The following is a 20,356-nucleotide window of genomic DNA, read 5'->3' as shown; positions in this document are numbered from 1 at the left end:
TTGTGTACCTACCACAAACTCAGGTGAAAACATGCTCGGATTAGTTGGTGCATTTAAGTCTGTTAATCAGAAAACAAACAAAATTAAAGGATGATAGGTATTAGAATAATGATCTGGACGTTAATTTAACATTTGTAGCGATAGGATGGAAAAAAGCTGATATAATTGAATTCAAATGTCAGGTTGTTACCTCGGTGGCATGTAAAGAGGGCATCCTTCACAAATACAGCAACATATTAATAACAGTAGCACTAAGGCTACTAATATTGCCAGCAAAATTAATAACCAAAACAATAAACGGCTTTCTGCTTTGTAAACCTGAAACAAACAACAAATCAAAATGCTGTAAGTTGTGGATGTGGTAAAATAATTACTTGTACAATTTATTCAGTGCATTTAACTGGGAACTAAATTAATGTTTATATTTGTGTGCTAAATAATTGTAGGTATAAGAAAACCTAACTAAGGTTAAAATAGATTAATTACTTATAATTTTTTTAGTAATGATTCATAAAACGCCAACAATACTTACAGACTCATCATCATTGGATGAAGTTTGGTCTCTATGTCCTTGTCCAGAATTTACTCCCAAATTTGGGTCTAAATTAGAACCTGAGTTTGAGGCCGAATTACTAGTTCCCGAGTTAGCGCCCGCATTTATGCCTGAATTTGAACCAGAACCCGTGTTAGAACCGGTGGGTAAATTACTTGCTGATCCAGTGTTGTAAATTTTTTTGCTTTTCGCTAGTTGTTCCTCAAGTTTAGCAACATTAATAGCTGTATTTCCTGTCATTCGTACTACAGCTATAACTTCACTTCTGAAATCGACAAAACGAATATTAGTTTTAATAATTTATAAATGAAAAATTATAATAATTTATACCATTAAACATGCTTTATTATGACTTACTTTTCTTGACTAGACGCATGACCGCTTGGATCTGTTGCTCCATTATCGTAGCCTTTATAAGGTTTAATTTCAATAATAGTGACTTTTCCTCCTGACAATGTACTTAAAAGCTCCTCTAGTTTCTGCCTATCAGGATTTGCTCCAGGAACTATGAAGGACATTGTCTTGGTCTTGCTTTCTGGAGGATATATTTTCACTGTTGTGGATGAAGATAACCTTGGGATGCCTAAGTCGTGTGCTCCAATCATTAGGACGTAATTTTCACTCTCTTGTTCATCATCAAACTGTCGCTTTTGTCGATGAACGTTTTGTTTCTTTGTTCTTTTTAAGGCTTCAAGTAGATACATTTCGCCTGTAACATAAAACATGACCGCTTTATTTGAGAACAGTGAATAAAAGCGTAAAATATGGCGTATAATTTTTAAACCAGGTATTACCTGTTTCTTCATTGACTGCAAATTTACCGGCGTTATTTCCTTGCAAAATTTCATATCTTACTACATTATTTGGTGATTCTGCATCTTTGTCAACTGCCTTGACGAATGCCGTTGACGTGAAGTTATTTAGACTTGGGGACAGTACGAATTCATATAAAGATCTTTCAAATTCTGGTGGGTTGTCATTTACATCTAGTAACTTAATAATTAATGGCACTGTTATTCTTAATCCTACGCCTTCGTTATCTCTAGCCTCTACTAAAAAATGCAAGTCTGGCATCGCCTCGCGGTCGAAGCCGTGGTTGTTTGTCGCAACCGTAATAACTCCTGACATAGGATCCAGGTTTAGCGACGTATTTAAATATCCTAATATGGCAGTGTATTGAATCTTCCCAAATGCTCCTGTATCAACGTCATCAGCAGCGACTTGTACAACACTCGTTCCAGCGGTTACGTTTTCATAGATTTCCACCTCATATGATGCCGCTAAAAAAACTGGAGGGTTATCGTTTACGTCATTTAAATATACAGTAACGTTTGCTGTCGCTGACAAGTTGGTTGCTGGGCCAAGTTCCTGTGCTACAATCTGAAAATAAAAAGTAGTAACTCAGTTAAATTATTTTAAGTAAGTATAAATAACCGTCTGCCCAATAAAGTTTGTTTTATAATAATATCAAAAGAAGACATTAAATAGGCTAATAACAAGGTTTAGGTTACACGTAAACGGGAATGGTCTTACCTGAAACACAACAGACTTGCGGGCCTCAAAATCCAACATGGTGTTATCCCGAACTTTTATGATGAAAGGCGCATGTCGCTCGGCGACAGTCGGCGATATCTCGAAGGTTCCGTTGTTGTTAACCAACGATAGTGAGAACACACCATTTTTGCCAGCGTCATTGTCGTTCACTTGCGGGATGTACGGATCGTTGAAAGTTAGGGCTGTTCCTTGGGGTGCGTTCTCGTCCAGATATGTCACGTAACTGGAAGTATAAAAGATTTTGTTAAAAATTTAAGTGAACATTTTAATAATGAAGAAAACAACACAGTGTCACGCTTTATCTAGGGGCGCTCAAAAAAAAACCGCTAGTAAACTTGACACTTACAACTGATTTTCGAAGTACGGCGGGGAGTTTTCACGCTCGGGCAGTATAAAGGCCAGCTGCACGGTCGAGGACATAGCCTCGGGTTCCTCCCTGGACAGCCGAACCTCTTCAGCCACGACAGTGAGTAGGATGGGTGCGCCCGCGTGAGAGATTGCTGCTATGTCCTCGATCGGGCGCTCTAAGGTTACCGCGCCTGGAAATAAGAGTAAATAGTTGTATTTTTTTTGTTTTTATATATATTATTTATTACACAAACTTGTCTTGCTGAATCAGAAATTGAAATGAAAACTATTTATTCCAGTAAGTCACTTTTACACATAATAAATAGACAAACTGGTAATATCTTGTTAATTGATACTTCAATTGCAACATTTGCAACCTATATTCATCTGAAAATATACATATTATAAGTTATAATTGTTATAATTTATAACAATTTAATCACTAGGCAGGATCTATATGAATAAAAAACAACGGAATGCGCTCCATCTATTATCTGACGCGAGAAGTACAGCGTTCACTGCTTCCCTAGAAGACACATTTTTAGCTAAGAAGCCAAAATAATAACGTATCCCTTCTCAATGCGGACAAGTTAAGAAAATGATTCATAGATGGCAGCACTTGTAAATAATTTTCGGTCAGGATTTATTGTAAATCTCAATTTTATTGTAAAATAAACTCTCGGTAGAAGATTAGGATTTTCATTCGTCGTCTTTAGTTTGTCATTCGTAGATTTTTTTATATAAGTATAACTACATTTATTTTGAATTTCACTTTGTTTGATCTTTTTGTGAAATTCTTAGTGTTAAATTTGATCTGTCTAATAATAATCCAATGTTATTACGGAATATGGAATAATATTAACATCAATAAATTGCTCTGATAATTAGATTAAGATAATATGTACCTATGTAAAACCTAATTACTATTCATAAGTGCTTGTTGCTAGGCCTACATGAATAAAGTATATTTTGAATTTTGAATTTGAATTTTCAATAATAGTAATTAAGCCAATCATATTAGTATTATGATTGACTGGCGTGTTTTAAATTAAATCTATTCATTTTGTGTGTCAAATAAAATAAAAATAAACATTTGTCAATCACAAACGATCTTTTGTAACTAGAGACAAATCTTTAGTATAAAATGGTGGTAAAGACAGTAGCTAATGCCGGCAAAGCAAAGCAAAGTAAGTCGAACAAAGCTACTATTAAGGTGACGTCTTGTGTTTCATTATCCCAGCCAGTTGTCACCGAGAAGAATGTAGTTCGCAATTAGCATACAAAAGTGCTTCCCATGATAACCTTTCGGGCTCGCTTCTGACAACTGACGATGGCACGTCGTTAATTTGATAATGAGTGGGCCGCGGCCGGTACAATACCTTGCCATTTGCATACCGTGATTACCGTGATAAGTAATTACGAGTAGAACTCAGAGAACCACTGTACTTCGTTTTATTAGCATTAGAAAATACGGTAACCGATCTTAACGTGTCTTTTTATTCAACAATTTAAAAAAATAAGTCACAGCAAGAGTGCCAGTTATATATAGCACATATGCTCATTTACATTTCACAAGTAATATTACTACATATTATTTGTTTTAAAGCAATTTCAATACAAAGATACGCCAAGATTGTTGACCGTTTTTCTAATGCTAATTAAAATAAACGAAGTGCCTAATAGTCCTATATGTACATGAGTTTTGCCGCTTTTATAATTAGGTCCTACCCGCTGATTTATATGTTGGTTTTAAGAGGTACTTTCACGCATGCACTCAACGTTAGAAGGAATCTGTTATAGAGGTTTGGAATTAGATAGGTACTGTTGCGCATCGCAAGACGAAACTCCAAAACCCACTCACAACACAACACTACTCTGTGCCATAACGTAAATAAACACACTAGTAATTAGAGCTACGGTAATTTGTGCGCTAACTTCCTAAATCCATTACCGTTATGCAAACGGCAGACAAAGTGCTTTGAATCTCGATTCCATTCAGTTCGTATAAGGTGTTCTGATTAATGCGATAAATTCGCGAGTATGCCTCTTCCAATATCGGGTAAGTTCCAATAGGGCTGTCCTATCCATTGTCGGTTTGTCGCTGTTGTCACAGACTAGCAGCAAAGTGCCGACAACGTCGAGTACAGTTCTGTTTTACCCACTTCCAACTTATAGATTTATGGCAACCAGTATTATTTTATCACTGTGTGCTAATTTCGTATTAAAGTCACGCTGTTGCTATTTACGGCTCAATTAGGACCTCTAAAATGCATACTACAGCAATAAAAAGATTAATCGGTAACTAGTTGGACCATTGTAGATTGTAAATTGAGACCACAATTTATTTAATTAAATCTTTGCTTACTTCAATATATTTAATGAGATTAAGATAATGTTTTGCCATATGCGCATAAAAAGATAGATTTAATGGTTTATAATTTTTTACTTACTGAATCCCAAAGTAAAAGTAGAAGTAAAATTATACCGCGTAGATCTAGTCAATTAACATCCCTAGTAACGGTTTCTGCCAAGCCTCAAGTTTGCGCGGGCGGGCATACCTCTAGTTTGCAATTTGAAGAGCACAATCCCAGCCTGTATTGTCGGACTTTCGGCCACTTACAATATGAATATTATTACAGTGTGTTATATTTAAATTTAGGGGAAAATGGAGCTTAAAATTATGTAGGAAGTGTTATCGTTGATAATTGAAGGATTGAAATGTCTCTATGGTTTTAGATGTACAATTTGTTCACACGTCTCCTGGAACGGAGGTCATTAAGATAATGCGAACCAACCGAAAGGGCGTGTGGCGAGTGGCGATCTACCGGGCAATTAGCTGAAAATCGAGCCGTGTAATCACCCTGTAATGGCCAGTGAAGCGATATTGTCATGTTTGGATATACACTCAAAGAGCAATGAAAGCTGGAGCTTCTTTGATTGGATATGTCCACATAAAGCCACCCGTTATTGCTGTTGAGGGCACCAAACTATGGTCTGTTCAAACAAAAAATTTGACGATTCCAGTATATACTTTAACGGAAAAGTATTTGCTCCTAAATCTTTAACTACCATGTTTTTTTATCAATTTGCCCGTGACACCACGTGTACGAATCACGACGAAACTAAATATTTACTTACTTTGTCATTAACTATTTCTTTAAATATCACATTCTTACATAATATATAGAGTTTGTGCGGAAAGAGAAGAGCCGTGAAATGTATGGGGCCCAATACATTCCACGACTCTTCTCTTTCCGAACAGACTACTATCATTGTTTTAATACTAAATTTCTGATAATAGGTAATAATCTAATAATATCTAAGGTAGTATTATCTGCGTGTTTGTCTTCGATCCAATAATCGATTTGTACCCTAAACTGTTATATTATTATAGAAAATGTTTACCTATACATACATCGAGAAGTTGCATATTGGGTTTCGTAGCTAAAATGAGTGTCAAATCGGTAGAAAAAGGGGTAAAAATCTATTCAATCTACTAAATCGATAAAGATATTAGGTAATGTAAATAATTTTTACATCGCTGTTGTTTAAAAAACAATAATAAATAGTAGTGTAAAATAAAAGTAGAATATATAGGTAAGTAAGTTTTGTATACTTATTCTGAAATCCCTTGAATGCGATGATTTTTGAACAAACTCATTTGGACTGCCGCGAAATAAGCTGGACATTTTGTGACAATATCAGAATACGGCGGTTAAGAGTTTAAGAGTTAAAATGTATTTATGTAATGAGCTCCGTGGGGCTAAAATGGCTGAAAATTGGTAAAAAGTTTATTTTTTTGCGAATCGTTTCTTATGCGCACTGCCAAGGAATGGAATTCCTTGCCGGCGTCTATATTTCCGAGCTCATATAACCCGGCAACCTTCAAATCAAGGGTGAAGAGGCACCTTCTGGGCAGGTTCGCTCCATCGTAGGCCACGTCTTCGCCTCGGCTAGTCTGTGGCCAAGAGTAAGCCCATTTATAAAAAAAAATATCAGAACTCAAACAAGGTCGCAAGAATAACGACGAAACTTTACAAAGGACTTCGATCTAATTATCTCATCTAGGTAAGTACATCGTAGCTATTTAGACTGCACCGACAGTTGTGCTCTACGCGAAGGGACGTTCAAAGGCCCTTTAATATGAATTAAGGTAGGGGCAAACAATGGGTAAAGGCGAGACGACGGGTTTGGTCTAATGAGCCATTATGCTGCAAGGCTGTGGCACTAGCGGTGTTCGCCGCAGATTCAGGACGTTACTAGAATAAGTACGAGTATATAAGATAAGATAAGAGTAGAACCTATGGATTACTAGACGCCAGATAGAGGTATCGCACCGGCGGAGCTTCACTTTGCAGTGTAATCTTTGGTTCCAAACAGCTTTATCTTTTGATAATGATAATTTTAAGGTTTACCTCTTAATTAGATGGTACAGGAGAACTAGGAGTAGGTATAGATACTAGTTGAAATTTGAGTCAAACATAAAATTTTATATTTATTTCAAACAAATTTCGATGATTTTTTTTAGAGTTGGCTGAAATTTGGAACGTAGATAGTTTATTAAGTACTTAGAATAAGACATAGGACACTTTACCCTCCTCAAAAATGTCCTCTTAGCGGGTGCGATAGTGGTTAAAAATTAAGTACTTTAGAATACCGGCCAGTATAATCGTCTAGTAGGTGTATACGCCTAGTAGTAGGAGTGGCAGTAGCGAATAGTCTGCAATAAAAGACTCATCTATTACTCGTAACGTTTCGATTGTTATTGTACAATTTTGGCAGTTCACAACATGAACTCATGCTTATGTTCACTAATCAGTGTTAAATTAAAGCATACTAAAATGAAGACTAAAATTAGAACAAGTATTCGTTTTGACTTTTCCTAACTAAAATGAAACATAATATATTACATTTTCAACATTCGAATTTTTCTTTTTTTATTAGATTAAAGTAGTTTTATATCGCATAAATCGTGTAATATATCTAAACTGTGACCTACAAGTAACTTCAATCTGGGTTAATTATTGTTTGTGTTTGATGTTCACAGTGTTGTTTTAATTACGGCGGCAGAAAGTCAAACGAAAGTTATAATGCAAAGCGTTAATTCTGAAATCACTTTCAGGACTTCGCCTTCATCATGCTTTAACCATCACAACAGCTGCTATTTAGCTATTAATTGTCTAACTAAATGATGAAAGTTTGCCTGCAAAAGTTGAAGCCGTAAAGAAGTTTTTGTTAAACGAGCGTGAACTAAATCTGATAGTGTTTAATAACAACGAAGTGGGTCAGATGGCTACCAGGGCTATAGCAAGGCTGTGGGAGTGGCGATAACAAAGTAGGATATCCTACGGAAGCCGCCGGACGTAAGACGGACGCGCTGATGTTATCAGGCTAAAAATGAAAACTACTCTAGTTTGCTGGTATTCTGATGGAATCCAGGTAGCACGACTAGCTAAAGTAGATCCGTACCGTCCGTAAGTGGAACCGTACTGGCTTTGCCATTTCGCCAACGGACCCTAAAAATGCGACGTAAAAGTACTGTGTGTGTGTACTTTGGACAGATTTTTTACTTAATGATAAAATAATCACTACGAAACACCAGCATATTTTTTTCATTCAGGTCAAGACTGTTACAACAATAAGTCGGTTTTTGTTCGTGAATTCAAGCAAAATTCAGAGGTAAAGGCAATAAGGTCGTTAAAAAGGTAATAACCCCATGCTTGCGTGAATGAAAAATCTTGTGAATATCTACGACCGAGCGGGGCAGTGCGTGGGTTAATAATTCCTTTTAGCCAGTTACGCAAATGTTTACCCCCAAGAGGGTTCTAAAACGCTGCATTTAGCCTTATATACTTATAAAAAGTATTTACACAGGTAAAAGTATTTTAAATAACGTGGGGCTTTTAGAATGCACTTATTATAGTCGCTCACGACGGGTACCTACCTACCTACCTACTATTAATAACTTACGAAAATTGCGTTGCGCATTTTACATTTAACTCAATTTATACTTACTTATGTGTAAAAATATTATAATGTTATAGAAATCAACTTGTAGCTTTTTCAACACGGAATGTGTACCACATCTTTTTGCATATTTGTGAACCGTTGTCATTTTGCCTATTTAAAGCCAAACATCCATTAGGCAGATGGCGGCAACGGCTTGCAAAATTCCTCCTCTCTGCTTGCTTGCCTTCTATACCTGCCTTTAAAAATGCCGTACTCCATTCCTTCACTATTTTACTAATGGACGTTGGGATTTATTCCGATTAACTGCGAAGCTTTCGACCCGAGTTAAATAACTGTTGACACTAATACCCTTGATTGCGTCCGACAGAAGTTGAGAGCTGCTGAATCCGAAAGTCAATTAGTGAGTTTATTCGCTTACCTGTAGTTTCGTTGATGTTGAAGAACGGTGTAAAGGGGTTGCCCTCTGATACGAGTCCGTATCTGATTTGTCTCGGAACCCCTTTGTCACCATCTTCAGCCCGCACCTTCACCACGACGTCGCCGGGAGTCACCTGGCGCGGCAGGTGCGTGATGGGAGGAGCCGACGTGAATACGGGAGGCATGTCCTGGACGTCTTGGATTACCACCACAACCTCCAAACTGGCTATATTTCGCGTGTCTTTCCCTATCTCCACGTATGGGTCCTGCAAGTCATGCGCAACATTACGATCAATTACTATAAATCCACATTTCATTTTGACACGAATGGTTCGAAAATAGCTTAACGGAATTGGATTTAAAACGTAATTAAGTTTAACCAGGTGATTAAGCTGAATGTTTTCGCATAATTGCATTCCTTACCACGGCTAATAGCGTCAAGTGGTACATAGACTGTGCTTCGAAGTCCAGTGGCCCGACGAGGAATATCTGACCCTCGGTGTTCTCAGGAGAGACGCGGCGCTGTCGAATCGCGAACAGAGGTGATCCCTGTGGGAAAAAGGATCGTTAAGAAAAAATAGGTAATTGCGACAAAAGAACGAGCTGGAGCCTGCCCAGATAATAGACGGACCGCTTTAAAATTACAGTACGTATACGTAAGGACACGTTCTCCATTATTATAGCATTTAAGTGGCCGATAAAGCGACCTCAGGTTACGGGTGCCTAGCCATTCTCCACGGACTGTGAGAAATTTAACACGCCTTGAGTCTTCTTAATGCCTGGTAATTGTGCAACATCATCAACGCGGCTGCCGCGCGGCTGTCCGACCCTTCTCATTGCACACAATGGCATCCTGGAATCCTAGCAAAACCTTAAGAATTGCCATGAATTAATGTAAATGACGGTAATTTTAAGCACCTTACTCCCTAATATACTTGTTCGGTATCTTTTGTACCATTTTAAAGCAACAAACATCTAAACGAAAGTTACTTTTATTTCTATGGTTTTATCCGCTAATTAATATTAAAAAATATATATATACTCGTACTATTGTCCGTTTACCAACTTATCTAATTGTGAATACCACTATAGTCGTCTTTTACTGTTTCCGACGTTTAAAGAATGTAAAACTGCACGTTACATGAGTACTAAACTCATAAGAGTTACATTACGCCATCTCTAATGAAATCTCATGTGTATTTAAAAATGGAAACCCGAATTGACGTTGAACCGCTTAACACGTGTTGGGTAATCCAAGTATCTAGTTCGATAATTCCTAGAAGAGTGAATTGATTACATCTACATGTGCAGCGGGTGCAATGCATACCTAATTTGCCTTACGTCGGCGCACGCCACGCTACTAAAATTGTAAAATGAAATTTGCGGGATCCGTCAGCGCGATACGGGTGGAAACGGACCTTCAACGCGAAACCTCATTATGTGGTTATAGCGACGCGTATCAAACAAGGAACTGCGAAGTGTAAAAGTCATTAGACGCTTAATGATCGCCTCGTATCACGTCTCATTATTTGCGAAATGAACCGCGTCTGTAGTGTTCTCGGCTGTACCTAAGTGATCATGAATTTACACCAGGAACAATTGCCGATATATGTACATATGTGTCCCCAATCCGCATTGGGCTAGCGTGGGGACTATAGCCCAAGCCCTCTCGCGCATGAGAGGAGGCCTGTGCCCAGCAGTGGGACGTATATAGGCTCACATTATTATATATTATTTATGTACATTAAAATATCGCCTTTAACTTTGCAATATTATTTTACATATTGCAATACATAATGTTAATATTAGATTTAGACTCTTTTGGTACGGAAATTGATTGAACGATTAACTACTGCCTATACGAGAATATTTAATTAATACCGGTCACTGGTTTGGCATTATTTTCCATTATTTTCACTATTCGAAACAACACAACCCCCAAAATGTTATTCTAATAATATGTGTAAATAGTTATTGATTTCTTTGCTATTATGTATTCCGAGAAATATATGAAACGGCTAATTATCCTTTTGTGAGGGTTACTTCCATTGTAAAATTTGTTCAGTGTCACATACATATAGGTAACAAAATATGAATATGTGTATTTATATATTATATCTGTGATATAGGTATATCGTATGATACATATTCACCTCGGTACGGCTAAGTGTTAATTAATTAATTAACATCCAATATATACTTACAGCTCCCTCTTCATCAACTCACCAAAGGATTAAATACGATTAAAGGTCCTTGTAGAACTTACCCATAATTCCAGTTCCAAAGGCTTCGGCGACAGAGGGTTCTTCCTCGCGATCACAAACTCCAGGTCCGTGCCTCGCTTTGCGTCCTGCAAAAGAGTTTTTCCTAAAGAAATAAATTACGAATGCAGTGAATAGGAATCTCTACTTTGAGTCGGAATAAATATACTTCCGGAGTAGGTAAAAAGTAAAAGCAGCGCTTTGAAATGGAAGATTTGAATTATGAATAAATAAGACGGTTTAACAAGGTACCTACACTACCTACTCCTTTTTAGTATGAAGGTGACATTCGGATGTTAACGGTAGTGCATTACTGTTGCGACAGTACGTAATGCTGCGGGTTTGAAGCCCCCGCTATAAGTATCTGTCAATTTAATATAGTAAATTTAAGAACGTCATGACCGAGGCAGTAATGCGACGGCGAACGTCGCTCATTATAAGAAGTAAGGAAATTGACAGATACAGCGCCCTGTCAAGGCCGCAGCAGTAATGTCGCAACACGGCAACAGGAATACAGTTACAGTTGCCATTCGAACGTCACCCTTAATAAAATTGTACAATGTTAAGAGATATCTAGTTATCATTAAACATTACTTTTTATATTATTAATTAAAATCACGGCTTTTTAATACACGGTTTTTTAAGTTTTTGAACGCAAATATTTACAATTCTGTGTGTCTGTACGTTTGTTATAAACTTAGGCAAATAAACTAGACCGACATGGCGCCCTTATTACTAATAATAATCTAAATAACAGCCGTATTCGAACAATAAGATACGTCAAATATTAGATAATAAAACGATATGGATCGGATATGTCAGTGTCAAACAAGTGTCAAAAGTGACGTTTTTGTGACGTGTTTGTGGGTAGAAGAAACGTCACTTTTGCCACTTGTTTGACACTGATATATCCGATCCATATCGTTTCAATATCTGTTATTTGACGTGTCTTATTGTTCGAATACGGCTGTAAGTACCTATATGCAATATGTATTTTCAGGAATATTTTAATATACTCGTAAGTAGTGATGGGTAGGACATCAATTTAAAATGAGTTTGTATGAGTACCTCATTTTCTAAAATGAGGTGTTACAATGTCTTACTTCAAATGAGGTGAGGTACTAGCCTATTTTCAGCGTCGACTATTCCATTAATTCCAACGGCGACAAAAATATTTAATGTATATACATATTTATGTATTCATAACTTCCTTTATAAATAAATAAATAGTAACATTTAATTGGAGTGCAATTCTGGAGGTTAAGAATAGAACTTTTAGGAGAAAGATTATTTTAGAATCAAGTAAAATGAATAGAGGAGTGAAGTAAGACATTTTTGCGGTACGAAGTACTGCGACAAATTAACAAAATGAGTGGTACAAATGAGGTGCCTCACGAGTGAGCGACTCAACACTACTCGTAAGTACATACTTTTTATGTAAAAGGCATCGAATCGTGCGTGTCGCACGGTGCGGTTCGCTATTGGCATACAAATAGTATATCTCAATCAGATTTTACAGCGTATATTTTTCCAAGCTTTATTTATTATTAGCTGGTAATCACTGTGTCGCAAGAAAGAAAATGTGTTTATATATTTTGCTTCTCTTTCGTGTTGACGGTTGTCGAAGTTTGAAGGGGTCCTTCGAGGATCTTGGGACTGATCCAATGTTTATATTTGCCATAAGTCTAATTCAACATGTTTTAGTTATTCTGACAGTTTGCCAGTAATATCACCAAATCTAAATCGACGCCAGAGCCCGTACCATGAGTCACTGACAGTGTCAAAACTGACATATACGCTATCGAGAACGTATTTACTTTCTATACATCTCGTTCGCACTAATATGCGAGTACGAGCGAGATGTACCGAAAGTAAATTACGTTCTCGATGGCGTTTCTGTCAGTGCCAAACTGATGGTACCCGTATAGAGCACGCGGTTTGCGTAAAGTTTATTTTAATGAGTTGTAAAATATTGTGTTCTTGAACTTTACGCTTTGCATGATGCGTGACAGTTAATAGAGAGTTAATTTAAGGGGGAGGGTGCGTTCGTCATCATCATCAATCACATCACATCAGGCTGACGCCGGCTCATTTGAGCCACGCTCTCATAGGTACGGTAATCGCACCAGGTGCCTTAAACACCGCTACTAGATATGAGGAGATACTATAGAATATATTATTAATAGGTGTTCGTTGTCAACCGTTAAACAATGTAGTTAAACAATTTAATTCTAGAACATTTCATCAAGTTTTTATACAAGAAAAAATAATACAGCACAAAGCAAGGCAAGAAAGTTTTTTCTGTAAGTATTTTTTTTTGGCAACGATCTTACACAGATCGACCTAGTCCTAAACTAAGCAAAGCGTGTACTTTGGGTACTAGGCGACAATAAACAAACTTAGATAAATACATACTTAAAACATAGATAACATCCATAATTCAGCAACAAAATATTCGTGATGATCAGATGATCACACAAATTAATGCCCTTACCGGGATTCGAACCTGGGACTTCCTGATCCATAAGCAGGGGGTCACTACCAGCTAGGCCAGGAGGCCATATACTTAGCAGAAATCTAGACAATACAATTTTGTACTCGTACATTTTCTAATATCTGTTGTCGCGTATTTTAGTTCAAATTAAACGTTTCATCAGTATAACTTAGTAATTTCTGAAACGAATTTGATGCGAACCATTTCGTAATTGTATCTAAGGTAACCCTTATAATCTCATTATTCACTATGTCTGAGGCTCTTTTAATTTACACCAACGCAGACAAAATTAAATAAGCTTTGAACTTACCTCGACAACCGGGATTAAGGAAAATGTGATAAAACGTAGGATAGCTCTTATCTTTAAAACGATCCGAGGAGTAGAAAAAAAAAATAATTTAAATTATTTTATATAAGTAATCAAATTGTGTCAAATACAATCGGTATCCTATTCAGTCACTTTAAGAAAACTTTGGGAGCAAAAACATATCTTACGTATCTGCATTAAGTACCGTACTTTGGGTGGAACTATGGTCACTACAGCTATGTTCCCCAAGTTCAACTCGTAGGTAATTAAATCTTATTTTTGGTTTTGTCTGGCAAATTTTGATACTAGTTCGTCAGGAGGTTAAACACCACATACCTCAGGCACCAAGACGATAGGTGGCTGGTGAGGGAATATGGTGTCCCTCGGGGTGGTCGCGTTGGTCCCGGTGATGGAGCAGGCGATCCTGCTGCTGCGGCCCCTGGTGTTCCTCACGGACAGCCTGAAGTCCACGTAGCGCCCGGGCTCGAGTCGCCGGAGGAGGATCACGTTGGCTTGGCACACGGAGTTGTAGCGGGTGCATGGCAATGTTTCGACGCCGACGTCCAAACGACCCATTTGACCTGCGATTAAACGAATACAACTAAAAAAAAAACGTCAAGGAGGTTGATTGGAGCACATTTGCACAATATCAAATCAAGTTCAGATTTTTAACGTTCAAATGCCCTTTACGATGAACGAGATACTAAACCGCTCTGGCGTGACGCTGACACTTTCATTGATAGTGCGACACAACAAAATTCGGAATAGGTAACTGGAATTGTGTAGAAAGCGATCGGATACCGAATAACGGGAAAACAAAGGTTTGATTGATAGTAATTGAAAGTGCTTTGTTTAAACAGTTTGATAACGTTTTCTGGTTCAAGTAATTGCGACATTATTTAGTAAGCGGGATAGTTTAATCGTGGTGGATTCATAAGGAAATAGTATTTATAGTTTTCAGTAACGTATCATTCTATGGAACTTGCTAACTATGTAAACAAACCGCCATATTGAAATTGTCTCTGAATGTCAATTTACTAGTGACTTATGTTTACATAGTTAGCAAGTTCCATGGAATGACACTTTAGAGATGTATCTACATTATTACGTATTTATATACCTAAATTAGCAACATAGACAGTGTGGTCATTTTTGAGCAGGGGTTTCTAACCTGTTCGTTCCTTTGTAGACGTGCCCCTCCTTCAAAAGTTGTGATAGTAAAAAAAAATAGTAATTGTCTCTTCATTGGCTAAAATTTACGATTCACCTTGACGTTTCTCTTAGCCTACGTATTAGGAGAGCGCGGCCCACTCATCTCAAACTCATGCTCTAGAGTTTCTGGTCGATGCGGAGCCATTTGCCAGCACAGGATTATATCGAACTAGCGACCTGCCCCGGCTTTGTACGGGTTAATAAAGTATACACAAACCTTCCTCTTGAATCACTCTATCTATTGAAAAAAACCGCATCAAAATCCGTTGCGTAGTTTAAAGATCTAAGCATACATAGGGACAGACAGCGGGAAGCGACTTTGTTTTATATTATGTAGTGATAATGCATCTTAAATCGACTGCTCACCTATCAGCTCAAAGTGCAGCGGATAATCGAAGTCTGGATCGGAGGCGCGCACCCTGTAGATGACGGAGCCGACGGCCGCGTCCGCCGGCACCAGCACGAGCCGCATCAGCGTGGTGGGGTCGAACACCGGCTCGCCGCCCAGCGCGCCCCATGCTAGGCACGTCAACACCAGTGCCCAGCGCCAGGTCATCCTGCTGACAATTATAATGGACATTAGATGTTATTTTGTTAAATGTTACCTTATACTTAATATATATAACGTAACGTAACGTAAATATGTAATTATGTATAATGAGTCGCTTAATGATAAAGATATCTTTGTTCATAGTTTGTCCGTTTTCAAGAACAAAGTTCGGCATATTTTGTTTTCAAGAAATTGATAAAGTGTTTCTAGTAATATTTTGCATTGTTTTGTATGTTTTGTTACTTTATTTGCGTGTAGTACACAACTAAATGGGTAATTTATAATTAAGTAACCTACAATGGCTACAATTAATTGTAATAGTCTACTTAGTAACGTATGAAATTTTAGGCCTCCATTTTTGTAAGACTTATTTGTAAAATTGGCAGTTGTAAAGATGTATTTGGCTTTTGGTTTTCTAAATAAATAAATAATAAAACCTTTAAAGTTGTATTGTATTTATAATTTTATTTTAACATGTGTGTGCACAAGCGAGTGGTCGTCATTATGAACGTCATATTTTCACAGAAATTTGATAATAATGGTGACAATGCCACACTATGTCATTGCAAATGCTATGCAGAGTTAACTCGGTCCGGGTCTAGTATCTACACTATGGACCCTCCATGAATACTTCTCATTTTATCCTAAATTAATGCGGACAAAGTTTTATTTATGAGATCATGCCTATCAAAACACAAGTTTTAGGGGAGACAAATTGGTAAAATCAAAGTAATAGCTTAATTCGTACATAAACAACGTCGAATTCGAAACAAGATTATCCGATCGCTCTTCAAACAATTCTATCAACATCTCAAACAACAAGAATTAAAAAAGTTATTGTTATTACAATGTGGACGACATGGATCTAAGGATTTCAAAGAAAACATCGAATATTCTTCCAATTTTGTTACGAAGTTGTTTAGCTTCGGCGAGAGGTTGGTGCTCCGATTTTCGTGAATATTTGATCTGACATAATTATGTCAGTCTTTTGGATTGGTTCTATATATATACTATATTATATTATATTCTTTTCTAGAAATATTTCTTACTTGTCAGGGTTTTTGTAGTGATTGTATTTTTCTTTATCTTTTACGTGTAAACTTGGTACATTAATAAATATTCTAGATTATAATTATTATCCAAATATAGAAACGTAGACATTTTCAGATTGATAATTTTAGTAATACTTTACTTCAAGGGTTTATTTATCTGCAGTAAAGATGAACCGTTATTTTATGATTGCGTCAAATTTATCAGAAGCTTACTGTTGCAACAATCTCTTGCACAATGAGGCTCGGAATCGCACCAGAATTACCAATCTCTGCTTCACATAGAGGTGTGGATTATTAAACTAAACATGCGCTTTGTGGTTCATTCAGCAATAGCCTATAAAAGCACATAACACACAACAATTGTGTCTTACCAAACTGATAGTACTAGGTACTTCACTTTACGACAGAGAGTCGGGTTCAGATGGTTGGACGAAATTAAAAAGATGGCAAGGCCGCATAGGACCGCCACATTCAAAACGAAATGGAAAAAACAAATGAGCAGCAATGGTTGCTAATATGTTGAGAAGAGAAGGAAGTATATAACTTACTTAATATAGTTTAGTAATAAGTGTTGAAGTTTGCAGGGCTCAGAGCAAAAAAAAAGTAATTTAGATACCTAATTCATAAAAGCAAAGTTTATTCTACTAAGAAACTAAGCCTTCTCGAACTCAGACTTGCGAAAGGGAAAATTGTTATGAAATCATAGCTCGGCTTCTGTCCGCTACGAGCAGGAAGCGACGCTTTATAGCTTTGCGGGTAATAACTGGTTTGAGCATAACTCAATTTCAATTTCATGTCGGTTCATACATACGAGTTGAGTTTATTTTTAATGTAACCTTGTAGGGATGAGAGGCGGTTCAGTAATGCGAGTTGTTGGTTCTTAAGGAATTTAATTTACTACTCACATTGGTACTAGCTGCAGCGATAATAACGCTAGGGTAACAGACCAATCTTTAATTTTATTTGATTGTTGCACTGGAACAACGATATAATTACAATCAGATGCAAGAGTTTCAGTAATGGGAATATTTAGTTGTTGTGTTGTTAGAATATTTTATAACCTGTATTTTAATTACAATAAAAGACTCTCGTTTTATTGTGTTTTTCTCGTCTGTTAACGTCAGAGTCGCTCTATTACAGCTTTAAAATCGTGTAATGTCCACGTATTATTAATTTAATGTAGTAATTTACCGAATTGTATATTCAGGAAACCAGCTATTGAAATCGCGTCTTATGTTTGTGTCTTAAGAGCTATCTGCGTCGACGAAGAACAGACAAGTTACAAGTTCTCTGGCAAGTAAACACGGATCAACTTGCCAACGCAACTCGACTTTGAAAGCGGATCTAAATTGATTTGAAACATTTTTCACTTGGCAGGTTTAGTAAGTTTAGAACACTTTGATAACCACCTAAGTAGTGTTTTTCTTTTATTTGTGTTAGTATCATTTTTGTGTTGTAGAAGGTAAAGTTTTTATTGTTTGATGTTTAACGGTTTTTGGCGACTGGTCTGGTCTTGTTGTTAGTGACCCTGCTTAATAAAGCCGATGGTCATGGGCTTGAATCCCGATAACGGCATTTATTTGTGTGATGAGCACAGATATTTGTTCCCGAGTCATGGATGTTTTCGTCTATGTATTTTTATTTTATATCGTTGTCAGAGTACAAACAATACAAGCGTTCTTAAGGTTACTGTGGGGCTTAGTCAATTTATGTAAGGATGTCCTAGAATACATATTTGTTTATTTATTTATTATTATTAAATTAATTATTAATATATTATACTAAAAATAACTACAAATGGCGGACTTATGGCTTTAAAGCTTATTATAACGGACACATATTTGATATTTTTTTATGTCACGGTCAATAATCAAAAATAATAAAGGCGAAACTGTTTGTAGTTACGTGGATTACCATAATTTAAATTATAAAATCCTATGAGTTTAAAATATTTAGCTACTTATAAGAAAAATCTTTATGCGGAAGTTTAGTTTCTTCATAGAAGTTCTAAAATATAATAACTTTCTAGACAGCTCCGTTATCTTCTAAGTTGCACTAGATCTAGTGCTTCCGCTTGCTACAAACCAAGGTGAAATATTTGTCTGACGTGCCATTCGCCTGCAACTTTAAATCTTGTCGCGTGCGGCCGCAGATATCGACGCCTCGATAGCAGATTAAATGTACGTGCTACAAAGTTATGTGCTCCTTCACCAAAAATTGGAACTAACGCCATTTCATACTAGATCTTCGCCATTACCGCCTCCAAGGTCGGAATGAGTAAGTTTGTAGGTTGCTGCATAGTTGTCAGAAAGATATAACTTGCACGTTAAATACTCGGTAATCGGATTATATTATATTTTTCGTATCACCGTCTTACACTCGTCGCTTTAGAATGTGAATACTACTTACCTATAGTTAATATCCTTCAACATATGTACCTATATCCGCGATCAGTACCTATATGTATATATTGATAAAATAAGTGGTAGAAAGCCAATCAAACATTCAATAACGGACAAAGCAAGTGAACGCAATTAAAGGATTATTAAACTGGGCTCTACGAGCTTAAATCATTAAAATACTCTTTGGTAGGTACTTATTTATCTCAATTTTACGGATGAAAGTTGAGCTGAACTTTTCGTAAACGTGATTAGAACCGCAATACTGTAAGCGGACACAACTCGTCCAAAATCGGGAACCTGTGTAAATGGCAGAACGTGCTAAAACGCTCTATCACATCCCCATAAAAAGTAATGAGGGTGGAACATGACGCGGTCTACTCCAGAAATGGTTAGAGCGCAACGATCGTAGCGGAATATCATTTGTCATAGTTATTTATGAGTAATATTTCTCGGGTTGGAAGCGGTCGGGCCGCGGGGCAGCATGAGCCGGCTGGAACAGCGGGAGATACTGCAAAAATGGCTGCGCACGATGTCGCCGCGCTGACCTCAGTGCTTCGCGGCCGCGGCGCCGCCATTATCATAAGCATAACACTGAGTGTGTGAGCCGACGTGCGCTGATAGCGCCTCGCTTATTATAAATTCTAATACACCGCCTCATAACAACCCAAGTTGTACGCTGATCGATTTGTGAAGATGTGGGGTCATTATTAAGCTATCCCCTTATTCACTAATCAAGCGGCCTTGTAAAATTGTACGCCTGATACATGTATTTCCATGATGAAAAACGCTATTGTTTACGATTTAATTCATATTAAATTTGACGTGGTTAAATACCTACTTCTGAAAAACGCTTGACCTTAATCGTAGGAAGCTCGCAAAGGTCGCAATAGGATTATCCGTATATGTATTTCTAAATATAGCTGGATTTCCAAATCCTTGTTTAGTACAGTTAAGTAATTATCTGTTTTCGTAAATGATTTCAGTAACACGTGAAAAATAATAATTACCTACGTGTCTTTATCTGGGTATTAATATAATTTCAAAATGGGAATGAATCCTTATCTCGGGGTGTTGGACGCGAAAGGAAATGAGTTCTTTAAGGATAAGTAGGTATGTATTTACGAGAAGGCTTTTAAAAATTCGCGGATCCAATTCCCTAATGGATCAGCAACAAATATTGGTTTTGTAAATTTGATGTATAAAATGCGCGGGTCACGTGGTAACGATGTGCTGGTC

At 37.1% G+C, this 20,356-nt stretch overlaps 1 protein-coding gene and 1 long non-coding RNA gene across 3 annotated transcripts in view; both read right to left on the bottom strand.

The window, feature by feature from the left end:
- The window catches only part of LOC134649539 (uncharacterized), a 405,305-nt gene that overhangs the window by 277,592 nt on the left and 107,357 nt on the right, over positions 1-20,356 (bottom strand). The gene's annotated exons all lie outside the window — the stretch shown is intronic.
- Positions 1-20,356, bottom strand: part of LOC134649133 (cadherin-86C) — a 114,951-nt gene that overhangs the window by 3,658 nt on the left and 90,937 nt on the right. The window contains exons 3-13 of one of the 2 annotated variants that reach the window (XM_063503851.1): positions 15,483-15,676; positions 14,241-14,485; positions 11,109-11,192; positions 9,266-9,391; positions 8,844-9,108; positions 2,454-2,646; positions 2,087-2,330; positions 1,348-1,933; positions 911-1,262; positions 533-818; positions 191-318 (exon numbers count right to left, since the gene is read on the bottom strand). In XM_063503851.1, the coding sequence (XP_063359921.1) occupies positions 191-318; positions 533-818; positions 911-1,262; positions 1,348-1,933; positions 2,087-2,330; positions 2,454-2,646; positions 8,844-9,108; positions 9,266-9,391; positions 11,109-11,192; positions 14,241-14,485; positions 15,483-15,672 (2,699 nt within the window). In that variant the 5' untranslated portion in view covers positions 15,673-15,676. The remainder of the gene's footprint in view (positions 1-190; positions 319-532; positions 819-910; positions 1,263-1,347; positions 1,934-2,086; positions 2,331-2,453; positions 2,647-8,843; positions 9,109-9,265; positions 9,392-11,108; positions 11,193-14,240; positions 14,486-15,482; positions 15,677-20,356) is intronic. The other variant, XM_063503857.1, reaches the window with a different exon arrangement.

Source organism: Cydia amplana, chromosome 1 (genome assembly GCF_948474715.1).
Source record: "Cydia amplana chromosome 1, ilCydAmpl1.1, whole genome shotgun sequence".
In the NCBI taxonomy this organism is placed as follows: domain Eukaryota; kingdom Metazoa; phylum Arthropoda; class Insecta; order Lepidoptera; family Tortricidae; genus Cydia; species Cydia amplana.
This window is presented reverse-complemented; position numbering and strand designations above follow the sequence as displayed.